The sequence below is a fragment of the Myiozetetes cayanensis genome, unplaced genomic scaffold, assembly GCF_022539395.1.
Source record: "Myiozetetes cayanensis isolate MyiCay16 unplaced genomic scaffold, myiCay2020 scf3, whole genome shotgun sequence".
Taxonomy (NCBI): Eukaryota; Metazoa; Chordata; class Aves; order Passeriformes; family Tyrannidae; genus Myiozetetes; species Myiozetetes cayanensis.
The window spans coordinates 2,417,270-2,443,546 of NW_026087521.1; the positions used below are offsets into that span (position 1 = coordinate 2,417,270).

General features: G+C 47.7%; 1 protein-coding gene across 2 annotated transcripts in view; it reads left to right on the forward strand.

The window, feature by feature from the left end:
* Window positions 1–19,609, forward strand: part of PLXNA4 (plexin A4) — a 437,461-nt gene extending 417,852 nt beyond the window's left edge. For both annotated transcript variants that reach the window (XM_050323730.1, XM_050323731.1), the window contains exons 29-32: window positions 1,329–1,498; window positions 5,030–5,242; window positions 15,922–16,072; window positions 16,784–19,609. In XM_050323730.1, the coding sequence (XP_050179687.1) occupies window positions 1,329–1,498; window positions 5,030–5,242; window positions 15,922–16,072; window positions 16,784–16,879 (630 nt within the window). In that variant the 3' untranslated portion in view covers window positions 16,880–19,609. The remainder of the gene's footprint in view (window positions 1–1,328; window positions 1,499–5,029; window positions 5,243–15,921; window positions 16,073–16,783) is intronic.
* Window positions 19,610–26,277: the final 6,668 nt, after the last annotated feature.

Consider the following 26,277-nt stretch of genomic DNA (forward strand, 5'->3'; position numbering starts at 1 on the left):
GTGGGTGAGCATGTAGAGAACTAATTCCCTGCAGCAACTGAACCCGAGGGCAGCTCCTCCATGTCAGAGCAACAAGATTTCCCCTCAGGGCCCCTTTCTGAGCCACATGTGTGCTGTAGGGCTTTACTCACCCTGTAGGAGTTCACACAAGGTGCCTCTGTTGGTTTCCCAAAGAATAAATCAAGTGGTGAATCAGCCAGAGACATCAGCTTTCTAATTAAGTTTTTGTACCTCCGTGTAGACTTGAGCCGCTCTGGTGGAACCTGGTGCTTTGTTTTCTAGAAAGGAGAAATTTCTTTCCTGGGTCTGCAGAGAAGAAAGAGAAGTTGTTTTTTTTTTTTTACTTTTCAGAAGGGGAAATTTTGCCTATCAGAAAATGTTTGTTGGATATTCAGTTATTTTTGGTTATTTTCACAGCTGTGTGGTTTGTTCACTTAGAAATGCCTTTGAAGCTCTGCTGGCAGAGAAAACATGCCTTGCCTGGTTCCCCCCAAAACTCAGCCTAAAGCTCATCTGCTTCCCCTCTGGCCAACCCTCTGATATTCCAGCTCCTCTCCTTCTTGCTAAAGGTCAGTTATCCTCACCAGGGGAGTTTTCCAAGCCCAGGATCTGGGATTCTCCCCCCCAAGAGGAGCAGTGAATATTCCTGAGGTCTGCAGAGTAGTGCATGGCAGATCCATACATTGCCTTTAGGATTGGCCTTAGTCCCATGCCAGTGGATAGGAAAAAATGAGGAGGCCTCTTGGGAATGAAGGTGAAGTTTGCCTTATTTACTGAACCAGTCACACATGTAAACCAGCTGCCTCTCTCTAGGTGCTCTTGTCCTGTTTGTCTCAATGACACCTTCTGCTTGTGCTCTCCAGCCATCTGACTTCTATTCCCAGCTATAAAAAATGGCCCTGGGTGAAAAAGCCAGCCTAGAAAATGGCTGGTTTTGGTCTCATGAGTGCAGTAAAGCAGGTGGGGATGGGATGCAGAGGAGAGGAATCTCAGTGGAAACAAAGCAGGGCCTCTCCATCACCGTGTACTTGAAATGGGGGAAGTTGTCCCACCTCGACTCAGCCACCTTCCAGGCAGGGATTGCTCAGAGCAGGGAGGACAAGGAGCACCTGGACCTGGCTGACAGCCAGATGTGGTGGGTATTGTGACATCTGTATTGGAATTCCCAAATCTTGTCACGTTTATCTGATATTTGGTGGCTCCCGTTTCCCATCACACCCTCAGGATCCACAGACGTGCCCTGTTTCCAGGGAGGTACCAAAATTCAACATCCTCTTCCCACCTGTTATCTCATGTTCCCCTTCCCTTCCTCCTCCCATTCCCAACAGGGCACCCTCCAGAAGTTTGTGGATGACCTCTTTGAGACCATCTTCAGCACTGCCCACCGTGGCAGTGCCCTCCCCCTGGCTATCAAGTACATGTTTGATTTCCTGGATGAGCAGGCCGACAAACACAACATCCACGACCCCCACGTGAGGCACACCTGGAAGAGCAACTGGTGAGTGACACCACCCCAGTATGGCCCAGCACCAGGTACTGGGCTGGAAGGAGACTAAAGGAACGTGTGGTTTGGGATCTGGCTGCTGGGGGGGATGGTGAGGGTTTCTCAAGTCAGAATGTTCCAGAATCTGAATAATTCTCTCAAGGATCATAGAATCATAGAATAGATTGGGTTGGAAAAGACCTCCAAGATCATCAAGTCCAACCCCTGATCCAACTCTAATTACTATATCATGGCACTAAGGGCCATGTCCAATCTCTTTTTAAAAACTTCCAGGGATGGTGAATCCACCACCTCTCTGGGCAGGCCATTCCAATACCTGATCACCCTCTCTGTAAAGAATTTCTTCCTAACATCTAACCTAAACTTCCCCTGGCAGAGCTTGAGCCCATGTCCCCTTGTCCTGTTGTTGGTTGCCTGGGAGAAGAGACCAACCCCCACCTGGCTATAACTTCCCTTCAGGTAGTTGAAGAGAGTGATGAGGTCACCTCTAAGCCTTCTCTTCTCTAGACTAAACAATCCCAGCTCCCTCAGCCTCTCCTCATAGGACTTGTGCTCAAGTCCCTTCACCAGCCTGGTTGCTCTTCTCTGGACCCGCTCCAGCACCTCTGGCTAAACAGACCCAAGTTTGCTGGTATTCCATGGGAATGGCAGTGTTTTTGAGGGATTTCATGTGGAAAAATGCTGAAGTGTTTAATTGCTGCAGTGCCCAGGACCATGGGAATACCTAGGGAGGGGTGGGAGAGGATTCAGCACCACTGTCTTCATCCAGACAGAGTGCTTGAATTCCCACTGTGTTGGAATTCCCACTGTAGTCAGGATGGGGCTTAAAGCTCCATTTGTTTGCCCACACAGAGGTGTCCAGTGCCAGCTGGGATTTTTTTAAGGAATCCCAGACGTGCACAGGGAATGTGCAGCACCCACAGGAGACCATCCTGGGTGGCAGCTGGAGGCCAGGAGAGCACCTCCAATGGTACTGAGCACTTAAAGGGTCTGCAGGTGGATGTGAATCTTCTTTGGAGGGAGTGACAAAAGTGTGACATCGGTGACAAAGTGTGACATCAGCCCCTGCTCCAGCTGCCAGGCCTCTCCTCATGTATGCAGTAGGACAGTGGGGGAAAAACCAGGATCAGTGGAGAAGAACCTCCTCTCCTCTGAGTCTCCCTGTTGGAAAGGCCTCCCTGGGGAATCACTCCCTCCCCTTCTCCTGTGCAAATACAGGGACTATAAAAGGAACAGCAGAGGAGAGCCGTGGGGCTCCCAGCTCATGCATTTTTCCCCTTTCCCAGCCATGCTGATGGCAGATCCGTCACAGGCAGTGACACAAAAAAAGAAACCCCACGCACCAAAGAGGCTTTCAACTAATGAAACATTAGCATATTATTAACATTATCTGCGGCGCTAATCTAAGGCTGATTGCAGCCACTCAGACTAAATGAGCAGCAGGTTTGTTTAAGGGGGGAGGGGGGAAGGCAGAGAGTGTGTGCGTGTGTGTGGGGAAAGGGGCAGTCTGGAGAAATCCATTCAATCAGATTAAATTAACTCGAAGTCACATCAGGGGCTTCGAGGGCCGTCACCCCCCAGCCCCTTCCTGCACTTGGGGTCACACACATGGGCTCTGTTCATCCTCATCCTGGCTGTGCCCCTCATCCAAACACCTGCAGGAGGACTTTTGAGGGCGTCACTCAGCCACCTCATCCTCCAACTGATGATCTTCCATCCCTAGCCCAAAATGTTTTCCCCCACAACTCCATCATGTCTCATTCTTTACTCATTCATGACTCAGAGGCCCTGGCACAGGTTGCCCAGAGAAGCTGTGGCTGCCCCAATGCCAGCTTGGACAGGGCTTGGAGCAACCTGGTCTAGTGGAAGGTGTCCCTGCCCATGGCAGGGGGTTGGAACTGGATGATCTTTAAGGTCCCTTCCCACCCAAACCAGTCTTTAATTCTCTGATTTCCAGCATCTCCCACTTCTCCTGAACCTCGCTGTGCGGGGCTTTTCTCACATTTGCCCTGTAATTTTTTGGGGGTCAGGAGAACACAAAGTGGTTTAGGAAAACATGATGTCATCCCTCTGTCAGGACACGTTAAACTGCCTGTTGTCACCCAAAATGTCTCACCCTTGGAGCCGAATTTTTTACAGTGAACACATGGGGGTAATGAGCAAATGGAAGGAACTGGGGAGTTCAGCTGGAATATCAGGAGAGTTTGTTAAGCTGAATAACATCCTCCTCTTGGGAAGGTGCAGAGAGTGAAGGTTGGCTTAACATTCTGCCTGACAGAGAGACAAGAGCTCGGCTCTGTGATCAGTGACACATCTCAGCTCCTAGGCCATGATCACTTGAATGCATTTGCCCTGACAAAAAGGCTTGAGGCAAAGGCTGGAGGTTGATACCTCGGGGCATCTCATCCAAATGAACCTCTCTTTTGGAAAAAAAAAAAAAAAAAAAAAAATGGAAGGGAGAAAGGCCTTTGGATTGCAATTGGAATAACATTTCCTTGGTTAGTGCAGATGGATTTTCATTTCAAAGGCTACAGTGCTTGTTTCCCAGTTCCTCCTTTTTTAATTTTTTTCCTTGAGGCAACAGGGTTTTCCCTGTCATGTAACAACTTCTTCATGCCCAGGGTGTTGGGGTCGTTTGCAGCCTTGGGTTTGAGCGGTGGGTTGGGATGTGGTGTCCACAGCTCGCAGTGCACGCCATGAACATTCCCAGTCTCATCCTGGGAGCTCTACCTACCCCTCCACCCATGGGGTCGCTGTGAGGGCTCAAAGCCAAGTCCCTCAATGACAAATGTTTAGAATCACAGAGCAGTTTGGGTTGGGAGAGACCTTAAAGGTCATCTAATTCCACCCCCCTGCCGTGGGCTTCCACTAGACCAGGTTGCTCAAAGCCCTGCCCAGCCTTGCTTTGAACACTTCCAGGGATGTGGCAACCTCTTCCTGTGCCTCACTACCCTTACCATCCATAAATTCTGTGGATGCAATGCCTATCTTTGTCTGATGAAGCAGCCAGTAGGGGCCAAATTACATTGCAACTTAATGTGTAGAAGCTTGGAAGCATTGTCCTCACCTCAGTTATCACAGAATCACACAATTAACCAGGTTGGAAAAGCCCTCTGAGATCACTGACTCCAACCTTTGATCCAACACCACCTTGTCACCCAGACCATGGCACTGATGCTATATCCAGTCTCTTCTTGAACACCATCCAGGGATGGTGACTCCACCCCTTCCCTGGGCTGCCCATCCCAATATCCAATCACTCCCATTAATTTATGTGCACCTTTAATAAGACTGTATTGACTTAAAGACTGGCAGAATCTGCCCTGTGAGGATAACAGGGAGCAAAGCTGCTCCTGAGGTGCCATCCCTGGAGTTGTGTAGGGGGGGAATTTATTTTATTATCAAGCTTATCCTGACATCCTCATCTCCACACCATGATTTTTGACTTCCATCCCCCACTTGCCGTTGTAACCCCCCACACCAAAGCCTGTGAGCTGTGCCCTGACTGTCTTTCCCCTCTTGCAGCCTCCCCTTAAGGTTCTGGGTCAACATGATCAAGAACCCCCAGTTTGTGTTCGACATCCACAAAAACAGCATCACAGACGCCTGCCTGTCTGTGGTGGCCCAGACCTTCATGGACTCCTGTTCCACCTCAGAGCACCGGCTGGGCAAAGACTCCCCCTCCAACAAGCTCCTCTACGCCAAGGACATCCCCAGCTACAAGAACTGGGTGGAAAGGTGAGTCTTAGCCCTAGAAATAGGAATAAGTGATTCAGCAAGGCCCCTGCTTCGTGATACCAGGAGGTACCATCACTGTTGCTTTTGGGAGATGCCTCTGGGCTTTTTTTTCCTTTGGGTTTTGCCGAGCAGAAATCTCCATGTCAGCCTTTTTTTTTTTTTTTTTTTTTTTTCTGTTGTTCTCACGTGCCTTGCAGCTGAGATGGGAATTTAATTAGAGGTGTGAAAGAAGGTGTTTTCCATCATTGTTTCTCTTGAGGAGAAACTGTTGAGAAGCTGTAGAGGGAGGAAGGAAGGGGAGGTGATGTGTTTGAGCCCTGTGAAGCAAACGGGCTTCCAAGTCTTTCCACACAGACCAGAAGTGGTTTGCTGTTCTCAGCATCGTTGTGACAGTCCCCACACTGCCTAGATCCCAGGGGACATACAATCATCTCCCAGCAACTTTCCCTGGAGGCTCTTCGGTGCTTTGAGTGAGATGCCAGAAGATTGACAGGCTGGTGACTGAAGCTCTGCAGGTGTTTCTTCTGAAGGGTCACAGGTCTTTCCAAGCGTTTTATCCACATCTGCAAGAGCTGTGGATCTGCTGTTCAGTCTCCTGTGCTGAAAGTCAGTGTCTGGCAAAGCTGCTCCACAGGGAACACAACCAAAATAACCATTCCTGCAGCACTTTAGAGCTTCAGCTTCTGCAGGGTTTGCCCCAGGACAAGCAACCAGCCCACCCTGCCCTCCAGTCAGTGGGATCCTTTCTGCTGGAGGAAGCTTTGCAGCAGTTGAGCTGTGCTCTGTTTTCCAAGGCTTTCCCAGTGTTATTGACAGGTTTGGGACCTGGACAGGTGGTGAGTGGCTGCTACTCTGTAAATACAAAGGCAGGTTTATCTTACAGATCGTTCCTGTACAATGCACCCAGTTTTCAGCAATGATTTACTCTGGGTGACTTCATAGGCATGGCCTAAAGCTGATACTGTGTCATGCAGATTGTAGGAGACCTCTGCTGCTGTAGACACCTCACCCTGCTCTAGAAATCCCTGGATTTCCTTTGGTGGGGATGCTTTTCTCTCAAAGAGGAGCGTGAATGATCAAAGAGCTCTGTCCCCTGGTTGGCACGAGGCAGCATTTTTTCCAGCAGTCCTCCCATTGGTGTGTGATTTGTCTGGACAATTATTTTTAGATGTGGTTAAACACTTCAGCAAGTGTGGTTTCTAGGCAACCTGTAAGGCTCTCACAAGCTACCTTGCTTAATTATGACCTACTTCTGGTACAGTGTCCAAGTTCCTTAGTATGTATTGAGGCTGATTGCTGGATTGACCTGGATAATGGGAAGGAAGTGTCTGAGATTCACTTACAAATCACGTTTGCACCAACAGTCACCCAAAGGTGTCACACTCTAGTGATGCTTTAACAACATTCTTTGTGTGTGGTTGTTCTCTGTGGACAAATGGTTTGTTTGACAGGTGAACCTGGTTGATTTTTATCTTTGGAGATGGCACATTTGAGTGACAAACTGAGATACATTTGAGTGACAAACTGAGGTACATTTGAGTGACAAACTGAGGTACAAAAGTGGAGAATAGGAATTTCCTTATGCAGCACGTTTTTTTCTCTCTCTGGATAAACAAAAGGCTGCAGTTTCTGACTTTGTTTTTTCCAGCATTGATTTCGCTTCACAACTTCTTGGAAGTGAAATCCTGGTGCCCAGTGATTTTCAGCAGTAGGTGGCTGCATTTCCTTGGAAGTTTTCCCAAACAACTGGGTTTGCAAACGAGGTACATAACACCTCCTGCTGCTCCTAAACATCACTGGATGTCTGACCCCAGCATGTGCTGCGTTGTTTTCTGCACTCATGTCTGACAACTTGAACTGAAGCCCAAGGGGAGGCTGTGGGCTTTGGAATATGGTTACAGCTTCTTCCCTGCTTGTATTTTTGAGTGTCAGATCCACTGACTCAAGGCAGTGGCACCTGGATGCTGTGGTAGATGAAAGGGGAAAAAAAAAAAACTCTCAGGGATGAATAAAATATAATTTCAGTTCTACCCCGAGCTAATTAATTCCTTTTCTCCATTCTGCAATTGTGCTTTGAGGGAGTTTATTCCAAATCCAAAGGCTTCCAGTCCTGGTTGGAGCTATTTCTGTAGTCAGCATCAGCTGGAGGTGGCATCCTTCAAGACCACTAGACTTCTTCAAAGGGTGAATCAGGAGATAAAAAGGTTTTTCAGTCGTGGAGTTTAAGGAGTGGTCGAGTAAATCAGAAGAACCTGAAATGAAATGAACTTCTTTGATGAAGAAGAAACTCTGAGAGGGTAATTAGGCAGTGGGAGATTGTACCCAACCCAGAGGCACTCTGGAGGAAGGAGAGACTCCTGGCTTTTAAGGAGCTGTTGGAATGGAGCTGAGCTGGGTCACTCCGAGCCACCCCTTGGAAAAACTGGTTCCTTTGTGTGGAATGTGCCTTCAGGACTCCTGGAATTCAGATCAGGGAATGACCTTGGCATAAGAAGCGAGGAATGGGTGAAAGTACCTTCCTCCAATCCTTCAAACATTGGTTTTCCACCTCTTTGGGCTGTGGATGTCCATTGAGAGGGGAATAATTGCAAAATGTGGTCTGACCAGTGGTCTACTTCTACACAGGAGTCACCTGGAAATTTGATTCCAAAAGACTTCAACAGCAAGACCATCAGGACTCTTCTTCAGTGGCTTTAATTGTTTGTTTGGCTCATGGAAGGATTTTCTCATGTTTTCAGTTACTTGTTTGTGATGATTCCAAGTGTTGGGTTCAGGATTAGGATTCCTGACACCTCCTAATCCAAAAATTTTAAAATTTACCAATTTTTGCAATTCCACAGAAAGCTGTGAAGGAAATTGAGAACTTCCATGACATTCTGACAGTTTGGTTGTTTTAGTGCCCATTTCTATAATTATCCAAGGCAATGGATTTGCTGACAACAGCAAGGAAAAACTATTGTGCCTCACTTAGGTCTAGTTGAAGCTCATTGCAGGGGCATTACATGACCTTTAAAGGTCCCTTCCAACCCAAACCATTCCATAATTCTATGATAATCCTTTACAACACTACTGGAAGCCAGAGGTGGACTCTGCCTGCTGAAACAACCCTGCTGAGAAATCCTGGCTTTGGGGGGAAAAACTAGTTCACTGTTCAAATTATACCCCCAGAGCTTGGAACTCCTGGTTAAGAAGTGTCACTTTGCAGACACCATCTTGGGTTTTCTGCTGCAGGAGACGAGGCCTGGTGAGGCAGGAGAATTAACCCAGGAAATGGGGACAGGCTATTTGGCTTTTGTTGAAGCCACGAAGAGCCAGGCTGCAGTTCTAAAACAAAGTGGAGGCTTTTCAATTATCATTATATGAGTCAAAAAAAAAAAAGAAAAAAAAAGGAAAAAAAAAGGGGAAAAGAATGGTAACGGTGGAGCAGAATCTCATCTGACTTCAGTTGGTAAAACTCCATAGGCTCTGCTGAATTTACATTAGAGCAGCTTCAGATCTGCATCTTTTCAAGTTTACTTCAAATGTCCCCTTTGAGCCAGGAAATCTGGAGAACTTGGGAGCATTTGATGCAATCCCCAAGCAATACAAAGGGGAGCCTGTTCTAATTGGGGCTGTCTCATTAGCATTCAACGCCACACTGAAAAGATGACAAAGGGCTGTGGCTGACCTTTCATTTCTCTCCATGCTGCCAAGCTTATGATAACACTTGTTTGAACTTCATTAACACCATTTAATTGCCTGCATCACAATCAATATGATGTTTCCCTACTGAAGCCTGGCATGGGGACAGGGATGTGGGAGCCTGGAAAGGGGCAGAGCACAAAAAGCAGAAGCCAAAGACTATTTCCATTTCACACTGGTGCCCAAAATACCTGCAGTGCTGCAAGGAGAGGAACTGGTGCCTTTTTTTTCCTCATCCCTGCAGGGACTTGGTCTCCTTTTGGCTGCTCATTGTGCATTGAAAAGAGCCCCTCAAAGAAAAACTGAAAGTCAACGGAGGCATTGCAAGTATTCTTAACAACTTAAGAGTCTTCCAGTGAAGACCATTCAAAATAGGCCTGCCAGGATCAGGACTAAAAGAAGTTTGAAGTGATATGTGGGATTCAGAGTCATAACACCTGCATTTAATCATGTTAACCTGGGTGTAAATACTGCCTGCCTGAGCTGGTGGTACCCAGGTCCTGTGTCCATGGTCTCACCTCCTTGGTTTTCCTTACCCGGGCACATAGTGGTAGGACAAGGGGGAATGGTTTTAAACTGAAAGGGAGAGATTTAGGCAGAACTTAGGAAGAAATTCTTTACTCAGAGGGTTGGGAGACCCTGGCCCAGGTTGCCCAGAGAAAATGTGACTGCCTCTGGATCCCTGGAAGTGTCCAAGGCCAGGTTGGATGGGGCTCTGGAGCAACCTGGGATAGTGGGAGGTGTCCCTGCCCATGGCAGGGAGTGGGACTGGATGATGTTTAAGGTCTCTTCCCACCCAAACCATCCCATGATTCTGTGATTCCTGAAGCACCTATGATTTACATGCCATTAGTTTTAGATGCCAGGTCTTAGGCTTGTTAGGAAATGCTTTGGGAGTGTGTTTGGAATGCACAGAACAGCAAGTCTGTACCTATTCATGACCTAACCTACAGAGTGTGTCAGCCTGGGGTTTCAGGACTCTTTATTCACTAGAAGGTCTCTACCTGTGCAGTGCTTGATGTCTGTTGGCCCCTTTGCAGCCAACTTTAGGGAAAAAAAAAACCAACAACTGGACTAGTTTAATACAATAAAGGTTATAAGTTTCATGCTCCCAAACATTGTAAGTTATTGAGGTTTCAAACAGAAAATCCCAGGGCCTTAAAAAAAGAGCATCACATGACAGGTGCAAATCCTGGCTCTACTTTAAAAAACACAGACTCCTGTGTCTCATTCCTCTGTCAGAAAGAAGGCTCGAACTACTGCATGCCAAGGGTCAAGGCAGGGGGTGTTGTCAGCAGAGATAATAAAAAAAAGTGCTGGAAGGGGCCTCGAGAGGTCAACCTGACCAGCTCCTGCCTCAGGGCAGGATCAGCTCTGTCTAAAGCCTTCCTGACAGATGCTTGTCTACCCCTTTCTTAAAGGCCTCCAACAACAGAGCCTCTGCTGTCCTCAGGCGATCCATTCCTGTGCTTCCCTGTCCTTCCCATCAGTGTGTTTTCCCTCACGGCCAGCCAAAATCTCCCTGGCTGTAATTAAAGGCCACATCATCTCATCCCATCCCCAGAGCAGGGGGTGCAGCCCATCCCCTGCCTCTCTGGGGCAGAGTTTGGTGCATCTGAAGACTGTTCACTCGCCTTTCTTCACTTTTTATCTCAACAAAACAAAACAGAACAACCAACCTAATGTTTTCTCATCACAGCAAGATGCTGTTCTTACAGGGTGCAGGTTTCAGCAGGCAGGATGAAAATGTCTCTGCCTTTCAAGGGGACAGCTCCACACATCCTCTGCACTGAGGTGATGCTGGATGATTTCTCCTCCCAGAGAAACTACCTGTGCACCAATTCACTCTTCAGCCACTTAGTCAGTGCTGTCCATCCGTTCTCCACTGTTTATTTGGAGCTGAAAAGCAGCAGGAAAAGCCAAGCACAGGCAAAATGAAATCATTGCCCTAGCAAGGGTTTGCATACACAGACAGAATCGTTCCCTAAATTCCCTAAAGCTCTTCAAGGCAAATCTCTGGAAGAACTGACAGGTCTTCAGCTAATTTTGGATGCCTTTTGCTCAACTGTCATGCTGTTACTGCCAAAGTCCAATCAGTGTCCAACAGCCTGGCCTCAAGCCTCTCCCTGGAATAGGGTCAGTCTGGGCTAACAGGCTGTGGCTGAATCCTGGAATGGTTTGGGTGGGAAGAGATCTTAAGGATCATCTCATTCCAACCCCCTGCCATGGGCAGGGACACCTTCCACTAAGACCAGGTTGCTCCAAGCCCCATCCAAGCTGGCCTTGGACACTTCCAGGGATGGGGCATCCACAATTTCCCTGGGCAATCCGCTCCAGGGCCTCACCCAACAGCTCAGATTCTTCCCAGGAAACTAAAACCGCCATTCTGTGTCAAAACCAGAACTGACAGCATGTCCTTGCATTGCTTCACTTCATCCCACAAAAAAAGCTGGCCACGAGGTTGTTCCCAAGCTTTCCATCAGCCCTTCCCTGCTCTAGCAGTCCCCCATATCCCTTTCAAGCATCTTTTCCTCCTCCAGTGGTCTGGGTACAGCCGGCTATTGCATAACCCTAATTATGTGATTGCTGTAATTGCTCTGCCGTCTGCAGCTCATGGATTCGTTACAAGCTTTTCATATGCTAAAATGATTATTAATGAGCGCAGTCCCAACCCAGCGACAAACAACAACGGCGACAAAAAGATCTTTTGGAAGGCAATTAGCTCCATGCTAAGCTGCCTAAACCATGGGCTGGGCTGGAAAATTTCAGGCTGGAGAGGAAGCACTGGCAACACGGCTTTTCTCTTCCCTTTTTGTTGAGTTAATGAGTTACTGAGTGGCAGCAGGCACAGTTATTCTGGTGAAACAGCTCCCCTAAGGAGCCTTTCCAGGTTGGTGCTGAAGGAAAGAGCATTTACCCCTGGATAAACACAGGGCTGTGATGTATTCCCGGGTCATTGTGATGTATTCCCAGGTCGCTGTTGTATTGCTTTCCTTGGGAAAACAAAGCAAAACAAAGCAAAACATAAGAAAACAAAGACAGCCCAGGGAAGGAGGAGGCTGTGGAACAAAAAAGAACAATTATTCTTTAGAACTCTCTGCTGGTGCATCCCAAATCCTTCTCCATATTTCGGTGGCACTGGATGTTCTCATGAGCTCTCCAGTCCAAGCCAGGCTGGAGTGAGTTGCTGTGCTGAAGATACCTGTGAGGTCACATCCCAAGGCCTGGTTACCCTCACATCCTCCATCTGAGCTGATGATGTGCTGGAATGATGGATTAACCCCAGTTCCTCATTGTTTTTATTGCTTCTGAAATCTAATGATCAAATTTCCTGTCGTATCAGAGGATAAACAGCCTTGAGGTAAGAATGGAGGCTGTTCCTGGGATTCAGGGGAAACTCAAACACATAAGGCTGGATCTTTCGATTTGTGGCTAAGGATCTTCTGGAAACAGCTGGGAAAGGCTCCACTGGACATAACCACAACTGGAGAACGGGAACAGCAGCAAATCTGCAGGAGCAAGCTGGCAAGTGATGCACATCTGACCAAGTAGTCACTGCCTTCTACTTCAGGCTCTCACTCCTGACCCTTTGGGTGCAGGTTAAGCTGAATTTGCTTCTTGGCCACCTTTCTGCCTCATTCAGAGTGGAATCTGGCTTAGTCCTGTGTTCCCAGCCTCCTGCTGGCTTTGGAAGTGCGATCCAATGCCCCGTCCACGTCTCAGGTGGGATCTGAGCCCTCAGCTCGGTGTTGTTCACCAGTGACAGAGCATCCCATTCCTCCTGGAATTACCTCATGGCTCGGCTCTGGTGTGAGGGAGAGCTGCCAGCTGCAGGGTCTGAGGGGAGCAGCACACAGACAGACACACAGACTGCAAATTCCAGCAGTGGAAGTGCGAGGATCTCGGGAGGGGAGGAGTTTGGTGACAGCTTTTGCGTTAAGGGGGATGCAAATGGCAGGGAGGCCCTAAGTACCTCTGAGGGTCCCGGCTCGAATAGAAGGTAAATAAAGACTCAGCAGGGATGTTGTCATCTCCCTGCTAGGCTGCTTTAATAGACACATCCATCATTTCTTTAGAGAGCGCAATGATGGCTTCATTAAAAACTCTTCTGTGTAAATAAGTCATCGGGCCAGCCACTGCAGAATTCGGGTGGAAGGATGTTACGTCTTCTCCCTCAGATAGGTCTGGTTATCGGTACATGCTCTTTCACCCCCTTCTTTTTCTTTCAGTTTTGCCACAAAACGTATTTCCCCAATATCTTGGCGTGCAGCCTTAATGGGGAATGACTGCTCAGGTGTGTGACGCCAGGGCATCGAGTCTGGAGATGGGGACACTTTGGTCTGATGGTGGGTAATGGCCCGTGAACCCAGAACATTGAGATCACAGCTGGAGAGCCTGTCATGGCCACGGAGGCCTCCAGGCCCTGAAACTCTGATTCTTGAAACTCAGATCCCTGCATCCCGGCCCTCGCTGCAGGGAGCATTTCCTGCCGCTCTTCCTCGCTCAGATGAGTCATGGGAGCGTTGTGCTGCCGGAAAATTATCTCTGCAGGGCTGGAAAGGGATGGGGAGCTTTCAGCCCCTCGTGAGTCACAGACTCGAGAGGCTGCTGCTACCAGGTGGAAGGGACACAGGACAAACTTGGAGGAGCAGATGAGAAGTGTCTGATGCTCCACTTTTTGGGAGCAGCCTGTCCCTACACCCACCATCCTGCCGCCGTTTGATGACAGCTGAACGAGAGGGGAAAAGGGAACATTTCAACTGGTTGTCAGAGCCAGACTGGCACCTCTGCTTTCCTCCACCTGCCTCGTTTATTTTTGCTGTGATTTAATCCCCTTCCCGTCTCATTGCACCCACCAGGAGGGTGCCAGTCAACATTCAGGAGGAGCTGGGCTCTTCTCCATGGGCTCTTCCCCATGGGCTCTTGTGAGGCACCATAAATCAATGCATTTCACTGCATTGCCAGCCTGTTTTCCCCACAAGTCTGTCAACTGTGCTGGTTGCACATGGATGTAGGGGGTTTTTTTTGGATGCCCAGGCACACCTTGCTTTTTGGCCATAGGATTCCTTGTTTCCTCAGCAATGTCATGGATGCCAGCAGTTGCTGACACTCTTGTCCTTGTAGCACAGATCTGATTTGGGCCAGCAGCTGATGCTGAGACTTGTTTGGCTTCTTCTGGAAGTGGTAAAGGCCTAGAAATATCCATTCATCCTGCTTACCATCTCCTCCTGGAGGTAATTCTGCAGGGAAGCTCCTCTTGGGAATTCTGAATGCCTGCTTTACTCACAGGCAGCTCTTCAGGTGTACTTGGGGATGGGGGTTTAGGCAGAGTGTAAAGTAAAACCAAGCCCAGACCCAGAGTACTGGGAGTGAGCAATATTTAGACCATGGGACTCAGTCAGATTGGCATTTTTGGCTGCTCCTGAGCCCAGCAGACGAGATGCCAGAACTCCAGGGAGAGGAATGCGTTTGTTCCTGCTGGAAGTTGCAGTAAAATTAATGAGGTTTGCATGAGCTTTTATGATGAACCAGAGTCTGGCTCTGGAAGGAGTAAGGCAAGAGGACTTTGCTCAGAGATGGGAGAAGAAACTCTGCCTCCTGTGCCTTCATCTCCCAAGGGTTACATCAGCATCCCAAAGCCAGGATAGCAACTGAGACCAGTTGCAGTAAACCAGGGGGGGAGTGCAGGGCACAAGAAGCAGACTTTCCAAAACTGTGGAGGGGTTTCCCCCCGTGCTCTTGCTCCGTGCTGCCTTTCACAGGAGGCTCCATCAGCTGCTCACCCCACTCTGGCAGAGAGTATTTTCCCACTCATCTGCATGAAGAATCTTATCATACAGCACTTCAATGTCCAATTTCTCTGCAGTGGAAAACAGGCTCCATCTCAGCAGGTGTCTCAGTACTGTTTACAGGACACCTGTCAGCTCTTTTGGCTCCCTGTCCCCTCTGCCTCCTAATTATAAAATTGTGGATTGATGCAGCTATTTTTTTTTTCTTTCCTTTCTTTCTTTTTTTTTTTTTCCCTTCTGCACAAAATGTCAAATTGCAGAAATTAAAAATGTAAATGATGGAGTCTAATTAACCAGTTGACAGCGGAGCACAGCTGCAAATGACAGTGACTGATTACCTTCTGCAAACCTTGTCCTCCAAGACCTGCCTTACCCTGGGGAGGAAGGACATCAAAAATAGCAACTTCCTTAAAGAGACATCACTCAGCACTCTGAAGCCTGTTGGGCAGCGGTTCTGGGGGATCCAAATCCTGTGGATAAAGCCCCAAATCTCTTGAGCACAGGTGGAATGGTGTTGATTCTTAAGGGAAGCAGGTTTTCCCTAGTCACAGTGGGGATGTGAGGGTTGAAGGCTGTTGCCACAAACATCAGCTTAAAATTTGGGTCCAAATGGGGATGCTGAGGAGCAGAAGAGTGGCTGGGATAGACTGGATTGAGTGGTGGAGATGGGTGATATCAGCAGTGGGGTCAGATGTACTTGTGTGAATGGCACAAGCAAGAATCAAGGAGGTTTTTTTGGGAGGTTTTGTGTTGTTGTTTTTATGTTTTGTTTTGTCTTTTTTTTGTTTCTTTTTTGTTTATGGGAGTGAAATCCTGAGCCCTCAGTAGGACTTCAGCCCTCAGTGGGGCTTCTCTGTAGGACTAGAAGCAGGGCTCAAAGCCCTTCCAGGCCAGATGAAGGAATCCAGCATCAATAAGTTCCTCCTGCTGCTCTGATGGCACAGAGAACATCCCCAGGATGCTCTCTGGGGCTTCAATCTCACACTGGGGTGGAGTGAGTACAACACATGCCTGGTGCTCAGGATCAATGCTTCAATAATGTTTAATTTCCCTAACTCATCTCCGTTGCTGTAAAAGGTACGAGCAGGTATTTCACTGATGCACCAGCAGAGCCCAAACTGCGAAATGCCGGTTTTTTTTCGGATTTCATCTCTTGATGAGAGGAAATTCTCTCTCCCCTCAAGCAACCCCTGTATTTCTCTCTGCCAGGTACTACTCAGACATTGCCAAAATGCCAGCCATCAGCGACCAGGACATGAATGCCTACCTGGCTGAGCAGTCCCGCATGCACATGAACGAGTTCAACACCATGAGTGCGCTCTCCGAGATCTACTCCTACGTGGGCAAGTACAGCGAGGAGGTGAGAGCCTTGGAGAGCTTCTGAGGGACCATGGCACAGCCCATCCACGTGTCACAGATGCCTAGCTTCATCCTGGCTGGGGAGGAGGGTGGATTTACGGGGTGAGAAGCAAGGCTTGGGGCATGTAAAAGGGAAGGTCTGGGATTTTTGGTCTCCGCAGCAACTCTTCCATCTGGATCCCCGTTGTTTTTGTCTCCTGCTGTTGGTCAGGCAGGTTTAGGTGGCTTGCAGTAGGTGATGGTCTGCTTGGTGCAGAGGAGCCCTGCACGAGCTCTGCATCTCATGTGGCCAAAAGTTGTTTAGGAACATGTGGCCAGTGCCATTCCAGGTACCCTAAAACACCCAGGAATGGTCCAGCAGGCACAACACAGACTTTGAGGTGTCCTGCATGGCTCTATGTGTTGAAGGCCAGGTGAGACCCCTCAAGTGGCATGGCCAGGTGATGAATTCAGCTGTTAAATAACTGATCTCCAAGACAAGAATCTGTTTAACTGGTTCAAACCTAAAAGTCTGTATTTAGTGAGATCAAACCCAAACTGCCTGCCTACTTCCCTGCTGGCTGATTGACCTGCTGTACAAGATCTTAACCAAGCCTGGGACTTACCTTAGAGAAAGCTAATCCTGATCTGCTGCTATAAGATGCTGGACTCAGTTGTTTTTTGGGGAAAAAAAAAAATAAACCCTGTCACTTTTTCCTCTTTCCTTTTCCAGATTCTCGGAGCCCTCGATCAAGACGACCAGGCTGGGAAACAGAAACTTGCCTACAAACTTGAACAAGTCATAACCCTCATGAGCATAGACAGCTGAGAACTGTCCTGCCAGGGCCACCCTGGGAGGGATAAACCAAGTCGTGCCTCACTCAAGATCATCATCTTTACCAAGTGCAAGTTTTGATGGGCTGTAAGCAGAGTCACCCACACAGCTCCTCTCTCTCTCTCTCATTTTCTCTCTCTCCTTTCTCCCTCATTTCTTTCTCTTTCCACATCTATGGACAAAGTGACAGAGCCCCAGGGGTTAAAGGAAAAGACTGCAGAGGAATCTTGGCTCTGGGGCCACGAAGACAATTCAGGTGGAGCTCTCCTTTTCACAGCTTCCCCTCTGCCTTCACCCTAGAGAAAAACTATTGAACACGTGAAAAAAAACCAACCCCCCACAAACCCTCCCCAAGCATCTCATCATCAACTCTGCAGAGGCGAAACTGGGAGGTAACTTCTGTCATGCTGCTTTAACTGCCCTCCAAGGGCTCGTAGCCCCTGGAGTGGACATGGAAATGAACTCAGTATTACTCAAAGTCTCCCCGAGGGGAAGGCAGCTGCCTGCAGGGATCCTGGAGGGCAGAGCAAATCCGGCTCCTCTCCTGCAGAGCCATTGCAACTCCATCTCCTGAGAGTGACCCACCGGGAGAGGAACCCCAGGGCTCCCCGGAAAACGCCAGGGTGGCACCACTGTGGCTCTGACCTGCCTGGTTGTAGCTGCTCCCTTGGGGCAGGGAAAGGGTCAAGAGGGGAGGAGGAGGAGAAGAGCAACCCTCCCCTGCCCATGTGTTTCGTATGGTTATTCTTATTTTTCCAAGAGACACGTGTCCCCCTCCGTCTTTTCACCGTCGTGTCCTGTTGGTCGTAGCACTGCGGCAAAAACGCTCTCTCTGCTCCGTGGCCTCCTGTCAGTGGTGGTTCTGCTCCTTCTGGCAATGAATGGACAGCACAGCATCTCCCTTGTTCCCACCTCAGCTTGGAAAGCAAGAGCCACAGGTCTCGTTTTGTTCCAGTGTCAACAACAACAACAACAACAACAAAAAACCCTGACAAACCAACCAGAGGGATATTTTTTCTTTTTTTTTCTGTAAATTCTTTCCGTTTTGTTTCCTCAGCTGGAACAAAGGTGTTGTTTTCTCATGGTGGAATATCAGCAGGGCACTGAAGGACTTGCCAGGAACCAAGGTGGTGCACAGGACTGATGGTAAAACCTTCCTTCCGAGCCCCTCCTAAGAGGAAATGTCAGCACACGTTTGGGAAGGAAATCTTGGAGGAAATCCAAAGGAAGCAGTGCAAAAAATTCTTCTACCTGGATACCCTCAGCTGAACTGCAGGTCTTCTGGAGGTCTCTGTTAAGCCTATCTGCCTTTTGGTGCCAACTCCTGGCCTTTCCTCCTGTCCATCTCTGCAACCAACAGGCCTTGCTGAAGGATTTTATCTCTCTTTGCACTTCTAACCCCTTCAGAGATCACTGTCACCACGGGACTGTTGTAGGTGATCACCCTGTCCCATCCTCTGCTCAGCTCCTCCAGAACAACATCTCAACCTGTTTCATGGCCAACCAAAGAGGAGTGAACTCCTTCATCTCTCCTGCCTTTGGCTGTTGTGTTCACAGAGCCTGGATAACACCATGGGCAGAGACCCTCGGGGTGTGGAGAACCTTGGACACGTGGAGGCAAGAGCTGGGCCTGCATTCACCTCCCAGAAACCAGCAGAGCTCCCTCACAGATGGAGGAGTGGCTGGAGAATCAGCCCACAGCCACCTCATCATCCTCAGAGCTACAGCCTGCATCTGCTTTGCACCTGGAGGGAGGAAGGGGTAAAGACAGGGTGTGTAAATTGACTGGAGAACGAGTGTATTTGGGTTTATTGATGCCTTTAGCTGTCCAACCAGAACCTCCTCAGAGTGACAGACCATGAGTGCATGGAAAAGCGGGGGGGGGTGTGGTGCAAACAGGGCTCAGTCAGTGAGCAGGTTTCCCTCAGCCAAGCAGATCCCAAGTGATCCCCAAAACCCATTTCCGACAGCAGTCCCAAACTGGATGTGTCTGTGGCGAGAACACCACAAAATTCACATTGAAACAGCAAACTTATGGACACATCTTGGTTTTAAAACCCCAGACATTTCTCTCTTGATTCTGATTATTCTTATTTTGTGTGTGTGTGTGTGTGTGTGTGTGTGTGTATCCGTGTGTGCGTGGGTGTGTTCCTCCCCTTTTCATTTTGCTTGCTTTCTGTTGGATTGCTGAGCTGATGGACTCATCATGCACCTTATGGACATCTCAGCATCTTTAAGAGGCCTGTGCACAGGGGATGGTTTGGGTTTGCTTGGTTCTGCCATGGTTTTGTTGCTCCATTTGGTGACGTCGGCGCATGTTCCAGATCCATTGATTATGGCTGTGAAAGTGGGCTTGGAATTCCCACCAGAGCCAGTGGTAAGGAAGTGACAACAACAACAACAACGACACAAACACGATATTTTTTATAACTACCTTAAAAAAAAAAAAAGGAAAAAAAAAAAGGAAAAAAAAGGGGAAAAATTTAAAATTTAAAAAAAAAAAAAGGAGAAGAAACCAAAGGTTTTGACAAACAAAGTGCCACAAAAAGATAAATATGGACCCTATTGTCATGCCTTGTTCTCACAGCTGGATGGTAGGAGTCTAAGGACAAGTAGCTGGCTTGGAGGGAAGTGGTGATGAGTGATGGGCAATCCTGCCTGGACATGTGCACATGGAAGGAAGAAGAAGCTGTTTAACATAAAAAAAAAAAAAAAAAAAAGAAAGTATCAAAATGAACTGGTGTGATCCTCCTGGAGTCAGAGGAACACCACAGGGGAAATCTGAGACTCACCCTGGTTCTTTCCGTGGTTTTCAGGGCTGTGGGTTTGGTTTACTATGGTTGTTTCGTTTGCCACTGTTGTTATTTTGTTTCTTCTTGCTGGTACGGAGTTTTTCATCTGTATATTATATATATATTTTTCGAGGAAAAACTTGAACACCTCAGAGACACTGAGAATGAAACACTTAGAGGGAATGGGAGGCACCATGAGATTGGTGCCTTAACCCTTCCCGAGTTCCCATTTAGGCATTTCTGCTTTCTCTCCACCCTCTTCTTTCCCCCAATGCCCAGGAGCTGAAAGAAAATCTGCATTTTGCTTCTCTTTCACCTCCTCCTTATTATTTTTTCCTTCTTTCTGTTCCTCTTTATTTGGTGTTTGAGCTGGTTTTGGCTTTTTGCTTGGAAAATGTGCCAGAATTGTGATGTAAATGCGTGGGCTTCCTCCCCTGTCCCCCTCAGTGCCCTTCCCATTTCCAACCACTGTCCCAGCATCCCCCCAGTCTATGAGAGGTCTTGGCATCTTTCTTCCCAGCCTCACCTGTTGAGCTTAACTATTTTTTAAGTGCATGTAAAAATACAACTAGAAACAAAGACACAAGCAGAAGAATGAGCCCTACTACAACACGGATGAGTTCTTTTCCTTTGATTTCTTTTCCCCCACCTCCCTTTCCACACTTGACCAAAAATTCCCAATAAATCGGTGTTTATTCCACCCTGTTTCTCAAGCCACGTGGAGAGAACTGGTGCCAAAATTCCTAGAAGTCAATTGGCAGGCTCTTAATATCCAGAGCAGGCTGCTCTTTATGGGTGTTTCTCAAATACTGCAGTCACATAATTAATGCTGACACTTTTCAGCACCATCAGAAATGGGGAAAGGGAATTTGTGGAGATTCTCTGAGGCCTTACTGAGAGAGCCAAGATTATTTTTTCACTGCAGGGTTTGCTCTGGGGCTTTGTGCCTGGTTTAGAGGAAGAAAAGGTGAACAGTCACTCTGCAGTCGCATCGTGTCCTCCCTGTGAGGGTGGTCACCTGTCAGTGAGATAAAATCCATCATGCCATGTGCTTTTGCAGACTGAGCCTTCCAAGAAAGAGTGTGGGAAAAGTTGGGTGTGTCTGGAAGGAGGTGTTAGAGATTGTTTGCTCTTGAACAGACAGCACAGGAGAACGATGGAGAAGGGGAAATGCAGCCACCCAAGGTCACCTTCCTCTCCCAACACAGAATTGTAGAATAATTTAGGTTGGAAGAGACCTCCAAGATCACAGAGTCCAACTGTTCCTCAGTCCTTCTCTTCCCACTTTTCATTCCCTCCTGGACACTTCTGAAGGTTCAGTCCAACCCAGCATAGACCAACCTTGCTCCAGGAGGTAAGAGGGCTTAGTTTTCCCACTGCAGTTGTCTTATCTCACTTTTTTGACACTGAAGACCACAAAAATCATTAAGTCAAGAAGATTTACCAGCACAGTTTTGTTTGGTATTTGCTTTGGTTGAAAAGCGATTACCAGAGTTTCCAGGTCTCATGCATTAACCCCCAGAAACTGTTTACCAGGAAGGGGAAGAGACCAAGTAAATCATGTAATTGTCACTATTTTTAATAATGCTGTTGATAACTGATAGGGGAAATCTGAAGAGTGCAGTGGCCAGTCTCAGTGTTGAGTCAGCCAACATAAGTATTACAAGTTCCTTGAAGTCTGGGATGCACCTGAGGTAATAACCTGAGCACAAACCAGCTGATACCAAGAGGAAAGTTGTTCAGAAGTAAGTCAAAACATGAAATGTAGGTCTGTCCTTCCCCAGGGCTTTAGTGAAGAGCTTTTCTCAGTGGGACATACACTTGTGTTTGAACAAGGGACACTTAAAATCATGGAATCAGTCGAATGGTTTGGGTTGGAAGGGGCCTTAGAGCTCATCTTGTTCCACCCCCCTGCCATGGGCTGGGACACCTTCCACTAGACCAGACTTCTCAAAGTGCTTTCCAACCAGGCCTTGAACACTCCCAGGAATGGAAGTCCTCAAGTCCAAGGACAATCTCAGACCAAAAAGAAAAGTCTGGCCTGATGGAGGTGACCAGGACTATTCTCTCATATCACCAGGGCTCCAGTAAAACAAGTCTTGCTTCACCCTTCCCAGCAGCCTGCAGAAGAATTACTTGTGAAGCAGAGTCAGCTGATAGTGTGGACACATTTCTGGATGCTGTAGAAGGAATTGTGAGAGGAGGGAAACTGATCCTCCTTCCCAAATTCCTGAGGTAGCTCTAGTGTGTGAGAGGTTTGCTCCTCCATAGGAATCTGTTGTTTTCTGTGGTGACCATTGCTGATGGGGCCAGAGGAGCATTTCACTGGAACCCCACCAGTCCCACCAAGGTGGGTTTAGTCCCTTTTTCCTCTCTGCTTCAGCACTGAGCTACAGAGCCCAGACAGAGAGCACTGCATGGACATGTGCACTGTGGTTTGACCAGTTCATGCTGCTTTTGGGTGGCTCACCAAAAATTGCATCCAGGAGCCCAGTTTCCTTATCCCTCACTCTTGAATGAGGATAAGGACATAAAAATCCAACTCTCAAATCAGTGTTGTTTAAACCTCTGAGATTCTGAGAACCCCCTCTCCTGGGATGAGCAGGGGAGCCCAGGAATGGATCTCTTTCCCCAGACCAGGGAGTTATGATCATTTATGATCAGAGTAGATGGTGTTCTTGTGTTGGTAGATGCATCATCAGGGCAGCTGTTGGGTAAAGAAGTGTTGGCATAGAATCATGGAATGGTTTGGGTTGGAAGGGACCTTAAAGACCATCTAATTCCAACCCTCTGCCATGGGCAGGGACACCTTCCACTATCCCAGGTTGCTCCAAACTCCATCCAACCTGGCCTTGAACACTTCCAGGATGGAGCATCCACAACTTCTCCAGGCAACCTAAAACCGCCCACAGAGCCTTAGTGATGCCAGGACAATTTACTCTGTGCATCTGATGAGTAGTAAATTGTCCTCCAGGGCAGGGGGAGGTTTTGGGATGTCCTAACTCTTCCCATCCAGTCTTGGTTTGATGAAACACGTGAACCTTGACCTTCTGGTCATTCCCAGCCTGGATTTCCCTGCTTTGCAGCTCCCATTTAAAAGTACTGTTTGATCCACAGACTCATGCAGTTTTCCCTCACCTCTGCCACTGTGCAATGACCCTTTCTCCAGAAAAAAATAAAATTGTGTTGTCTTACAGGGAATAACTGTTTTGAGGAGAATGCTTTGGAAGTGGAGCTTGTCACCTGTGTTTATTTGGGATGGCTCAGTTCACTCTTAGAGAAGCACCCAAGGGGACACAAACTTACAGCAACAAAATTAATTTGTAGAAAGATGTCAAAAGTAAAAAAAAAAAAACAAAAAATAATAAGGAAGGATTTACAGTTGGAAAAATAACCCCACCAAAAACCCATTGAAGTTTTAAAGCTGCTTAGTCTGATCAACCTGTCACGTGTGTGATTTATGTTGTCGTCGTCGTTTGTTCATTGTTTGGCTGGTTTTTTTGGGGTGGTTTTGTTGTGGTTTTTTTGTTTGTTTGTTTTGTTGTTTGGTTTTTTTTTAATCTGTTCTAAAAATGGAGAGTTTACCTCAAGAAATTCTTTCTGCTTGGAAACAGCTCACCTCAGAGACGCTCGCAGCGGAGAGGGAAGCTCAGGAGAGCAAAGCTGGGTGTGGCAAACAGAGGGGAAAGGTGGACATTTAGGCTCTTGAAGCGTTCCCTTCTCTTGCTGGCATGGTCTGGCATTTCCCAGAGTGGGAATTTCCCAGTGGAGAGGCCGCTGTTCACTGTGGGATAGACTGAGGCACGGGAGCCAGGTGGAGAAATCAAGGCACGTGTCTGAGCTTGGAGTCCTTTCGGAAGCATCTCAAGAGAAACTCGGTGTTATTTCAAATTTCTATGCTGCTCTTTCTCCGCTCCCTGGAGAAATTCCACTTGCCAGCCCAGAGTGGGGTAAGGAAGCAGAGAGGTTAGGTGCTAGCTAAATGCTCCCAGTGTTTTTTTCCCCCCTGGATTTGAGAGGCAACTGGATTATTTAAAGTCACAAGACAGGCCCTTCCTTGTGTCTGACCCTGTGTCTTGGACATAATGTGAGCCCAGAAGTCTCATTCTCTGTTTTGCTAAAGCTTCCTCCTTAAATCCCAAATCAATGGAAAGACATATCCTTTCACTTCAGTGTTACTAACAGCCTCAAAGAGATGTCAAGACAGCATTAGAAAGGAGGTTGGGATCCTTTTTCTTAGGTTGTTGTTGTTGTTGGTTTGATTTTCTTTTGAATTGATCCTAGTTAAAAAAAAAAAAGTGAAAATTAAATAAAATCTATACTATTTAAATTGGAATCCCGTTGTTACTTGGTAAAGGCAAAGCTTCTGTACCTTTGTTATAATTAATTGTATACCTGTGTATGTAAATATAAGGCATTCCTATTTTGCAGTCCAGAACAAAAAAAAAAAAAAAAAAAGAAAAAAACACACCACAAACTATTTGTAATATAGAATAAAGTTTATTAAAAAAAAATAAAGAAATAAAAATGCCCCGGGCTGTGATTGCTGCTTCCTGTGGCCAAATGGAGCCAGAAGGAGGGAATACAAGGGAAAAGGAAGCATCAGACTGCATAGATCCCAGTTATTTACACAAAGGTGTGGGGATCAACATGCTCATGTCAACAAGGGCTGCAAAAAATTCCATCCTTCCTTTTTTCCCCTTTATGTTATTTCATCTTTTTTGATTGCCAGCCCCACTTTTCCATGTCCCTCTCACATGTCCCAGGGAGTGTCCCCTGCTTTCCTTCTTTCCTTTCTTCTTTCCTTCCTTTTTTCTTTCCTTTTTTCCTTTCCTTTTTTCCTCCCTCCTTCTTTCCTTCCTTCCTTCTTTGCTTCTTTCCTTCCTTCTTTCTTGTTTTCCTTCTTAATTCCCCCTTCCCTTCCCTTCCCTTCCCTTCCCTTCCCTTCCCTTCCCTTCCCTTCCCTTCCCTTCCCTTCCCTTCCCTTCCCTTCCCTTCCCTTCCCTTCCCTTCCCAAACCTTCCCAAACCTTCCCAAACCTTCCCAAACCTTCCCTTCCCAAACCTTCCCAAACCTTCCCAAACCTTCCCTTCCCTTCCCAAACCTCCCCTTCCCAAACCTTCCCAAACCTTCCCAAACCTTCCCAAATCTTCCCTTCCCAAACCTTCCCTTTCCCAAACCTTCCCACCCCACAGGAAAAGACATATTGGATTGTTCAAATTTCTTTTTGGAGAGGTGGGATCCACTCGGGTTATTCCTTTCCATCAGCCTTTGGGCTGCCATCAGCTGTGCATTTTGAAAGTGATGGACAAGCTCATGAATCCAGGGATGTTGTTAAAGGAACCACATCCTGTGGATCGTGAAAGGAAAGTCCTCAGTGGGAGCCAGGCTGTGCCTCGGCTGTTCCATTAGAGCAGCAATCATCACACCAGGCTTTGGAGGAGTCAAAGGCAATTTGAGGTGGAGAAGCAAAACCCCCCTCCAAACCACTTACGATTATTATCTACCATGATCCTGCCTTTGGAATGGCTGTTGCCAGGAGTAAATCTTTAACGGAGCTCGGATTGATGAGGAGCTTGGCCGAGCTCGGGCGGGGTTTGCAGTGCCCTGACACGGGTTTAATGTATCAACCTGCTGGTGTCCCCTCAGGGGGCAGGAAACGTGCCCTGAGCCACCTCAGCTCGAGGCAAACTGCAGATTAAAAGCTCACAGGTGACTTTTACTGGCCCCGCTCTGGAACAGCCAAATTCACACATGCGGAGCCAGGTCCCTTTGGAGCTGGGAAGGGGACATGGGACTGCTGAAAATGTCATCTTTCGTGAGTGCCCAGTCTCACAGCAAAGAGGCAAGCACAGACTCACAGCTCGTGCTGCACAAGCCTCCCTCTCCCCACAAAGCAGGGACAAAGCTCTTCCCCTCAGTGCCATCCCAAGAGTTGGGAATGTGGCATCGGCATCCCGACCAACCTTCTCTGCATCCTCCCCTGGCATTTCCCAGCATTTCCTTTCTCCCAGTCGGGCTGTGCCCTCCGTTTCACCCAGCAGAGAGGAAAACAGAGCTGAGGTTTCCATGCCCAGAGCTGGTGCAACTCCTGCCCTGCTCCAAAGGGCTCCGGCACCCCAAAGAATGAATGTGTGCATTTTATGGGATGTGCAAACCTATATAAGGCTTGTGGAAAGCAAACACCTTTCTGCAAGTCTGAGAGCATGGAGAGGAAGCAAGAAAGTGGATTTCAAACAGGGAAAGGAGTCAAATGAAACACTGACAGTTTTGGCTTCAGCCTAATACCACTTATGAAGTGTCTGGGTGCCTGTAGGTGAGCAGCATATGTACAGTGATAGACTGACCCCATCCAGCCATGGAAATGAGTCATCTCTGTCTGTCTGATCCATGGGACACAGCAGAGGAAAAGTCCTTGTCACCCAAAAGGACTCCTATCACTCTAACAGCACATTCTATCTGCAGCTCAGTCAGTCACAGCAGTGTTTTACCTGTACAGGTATCACCCATCAGACCCCTCCGGTCAGCAGAGTGAGTTACAGGAACAGATGGCAGAAGATTTTGTGTGCCAAGAAGTGCTTCAGTATTTCCAGCTCTTCT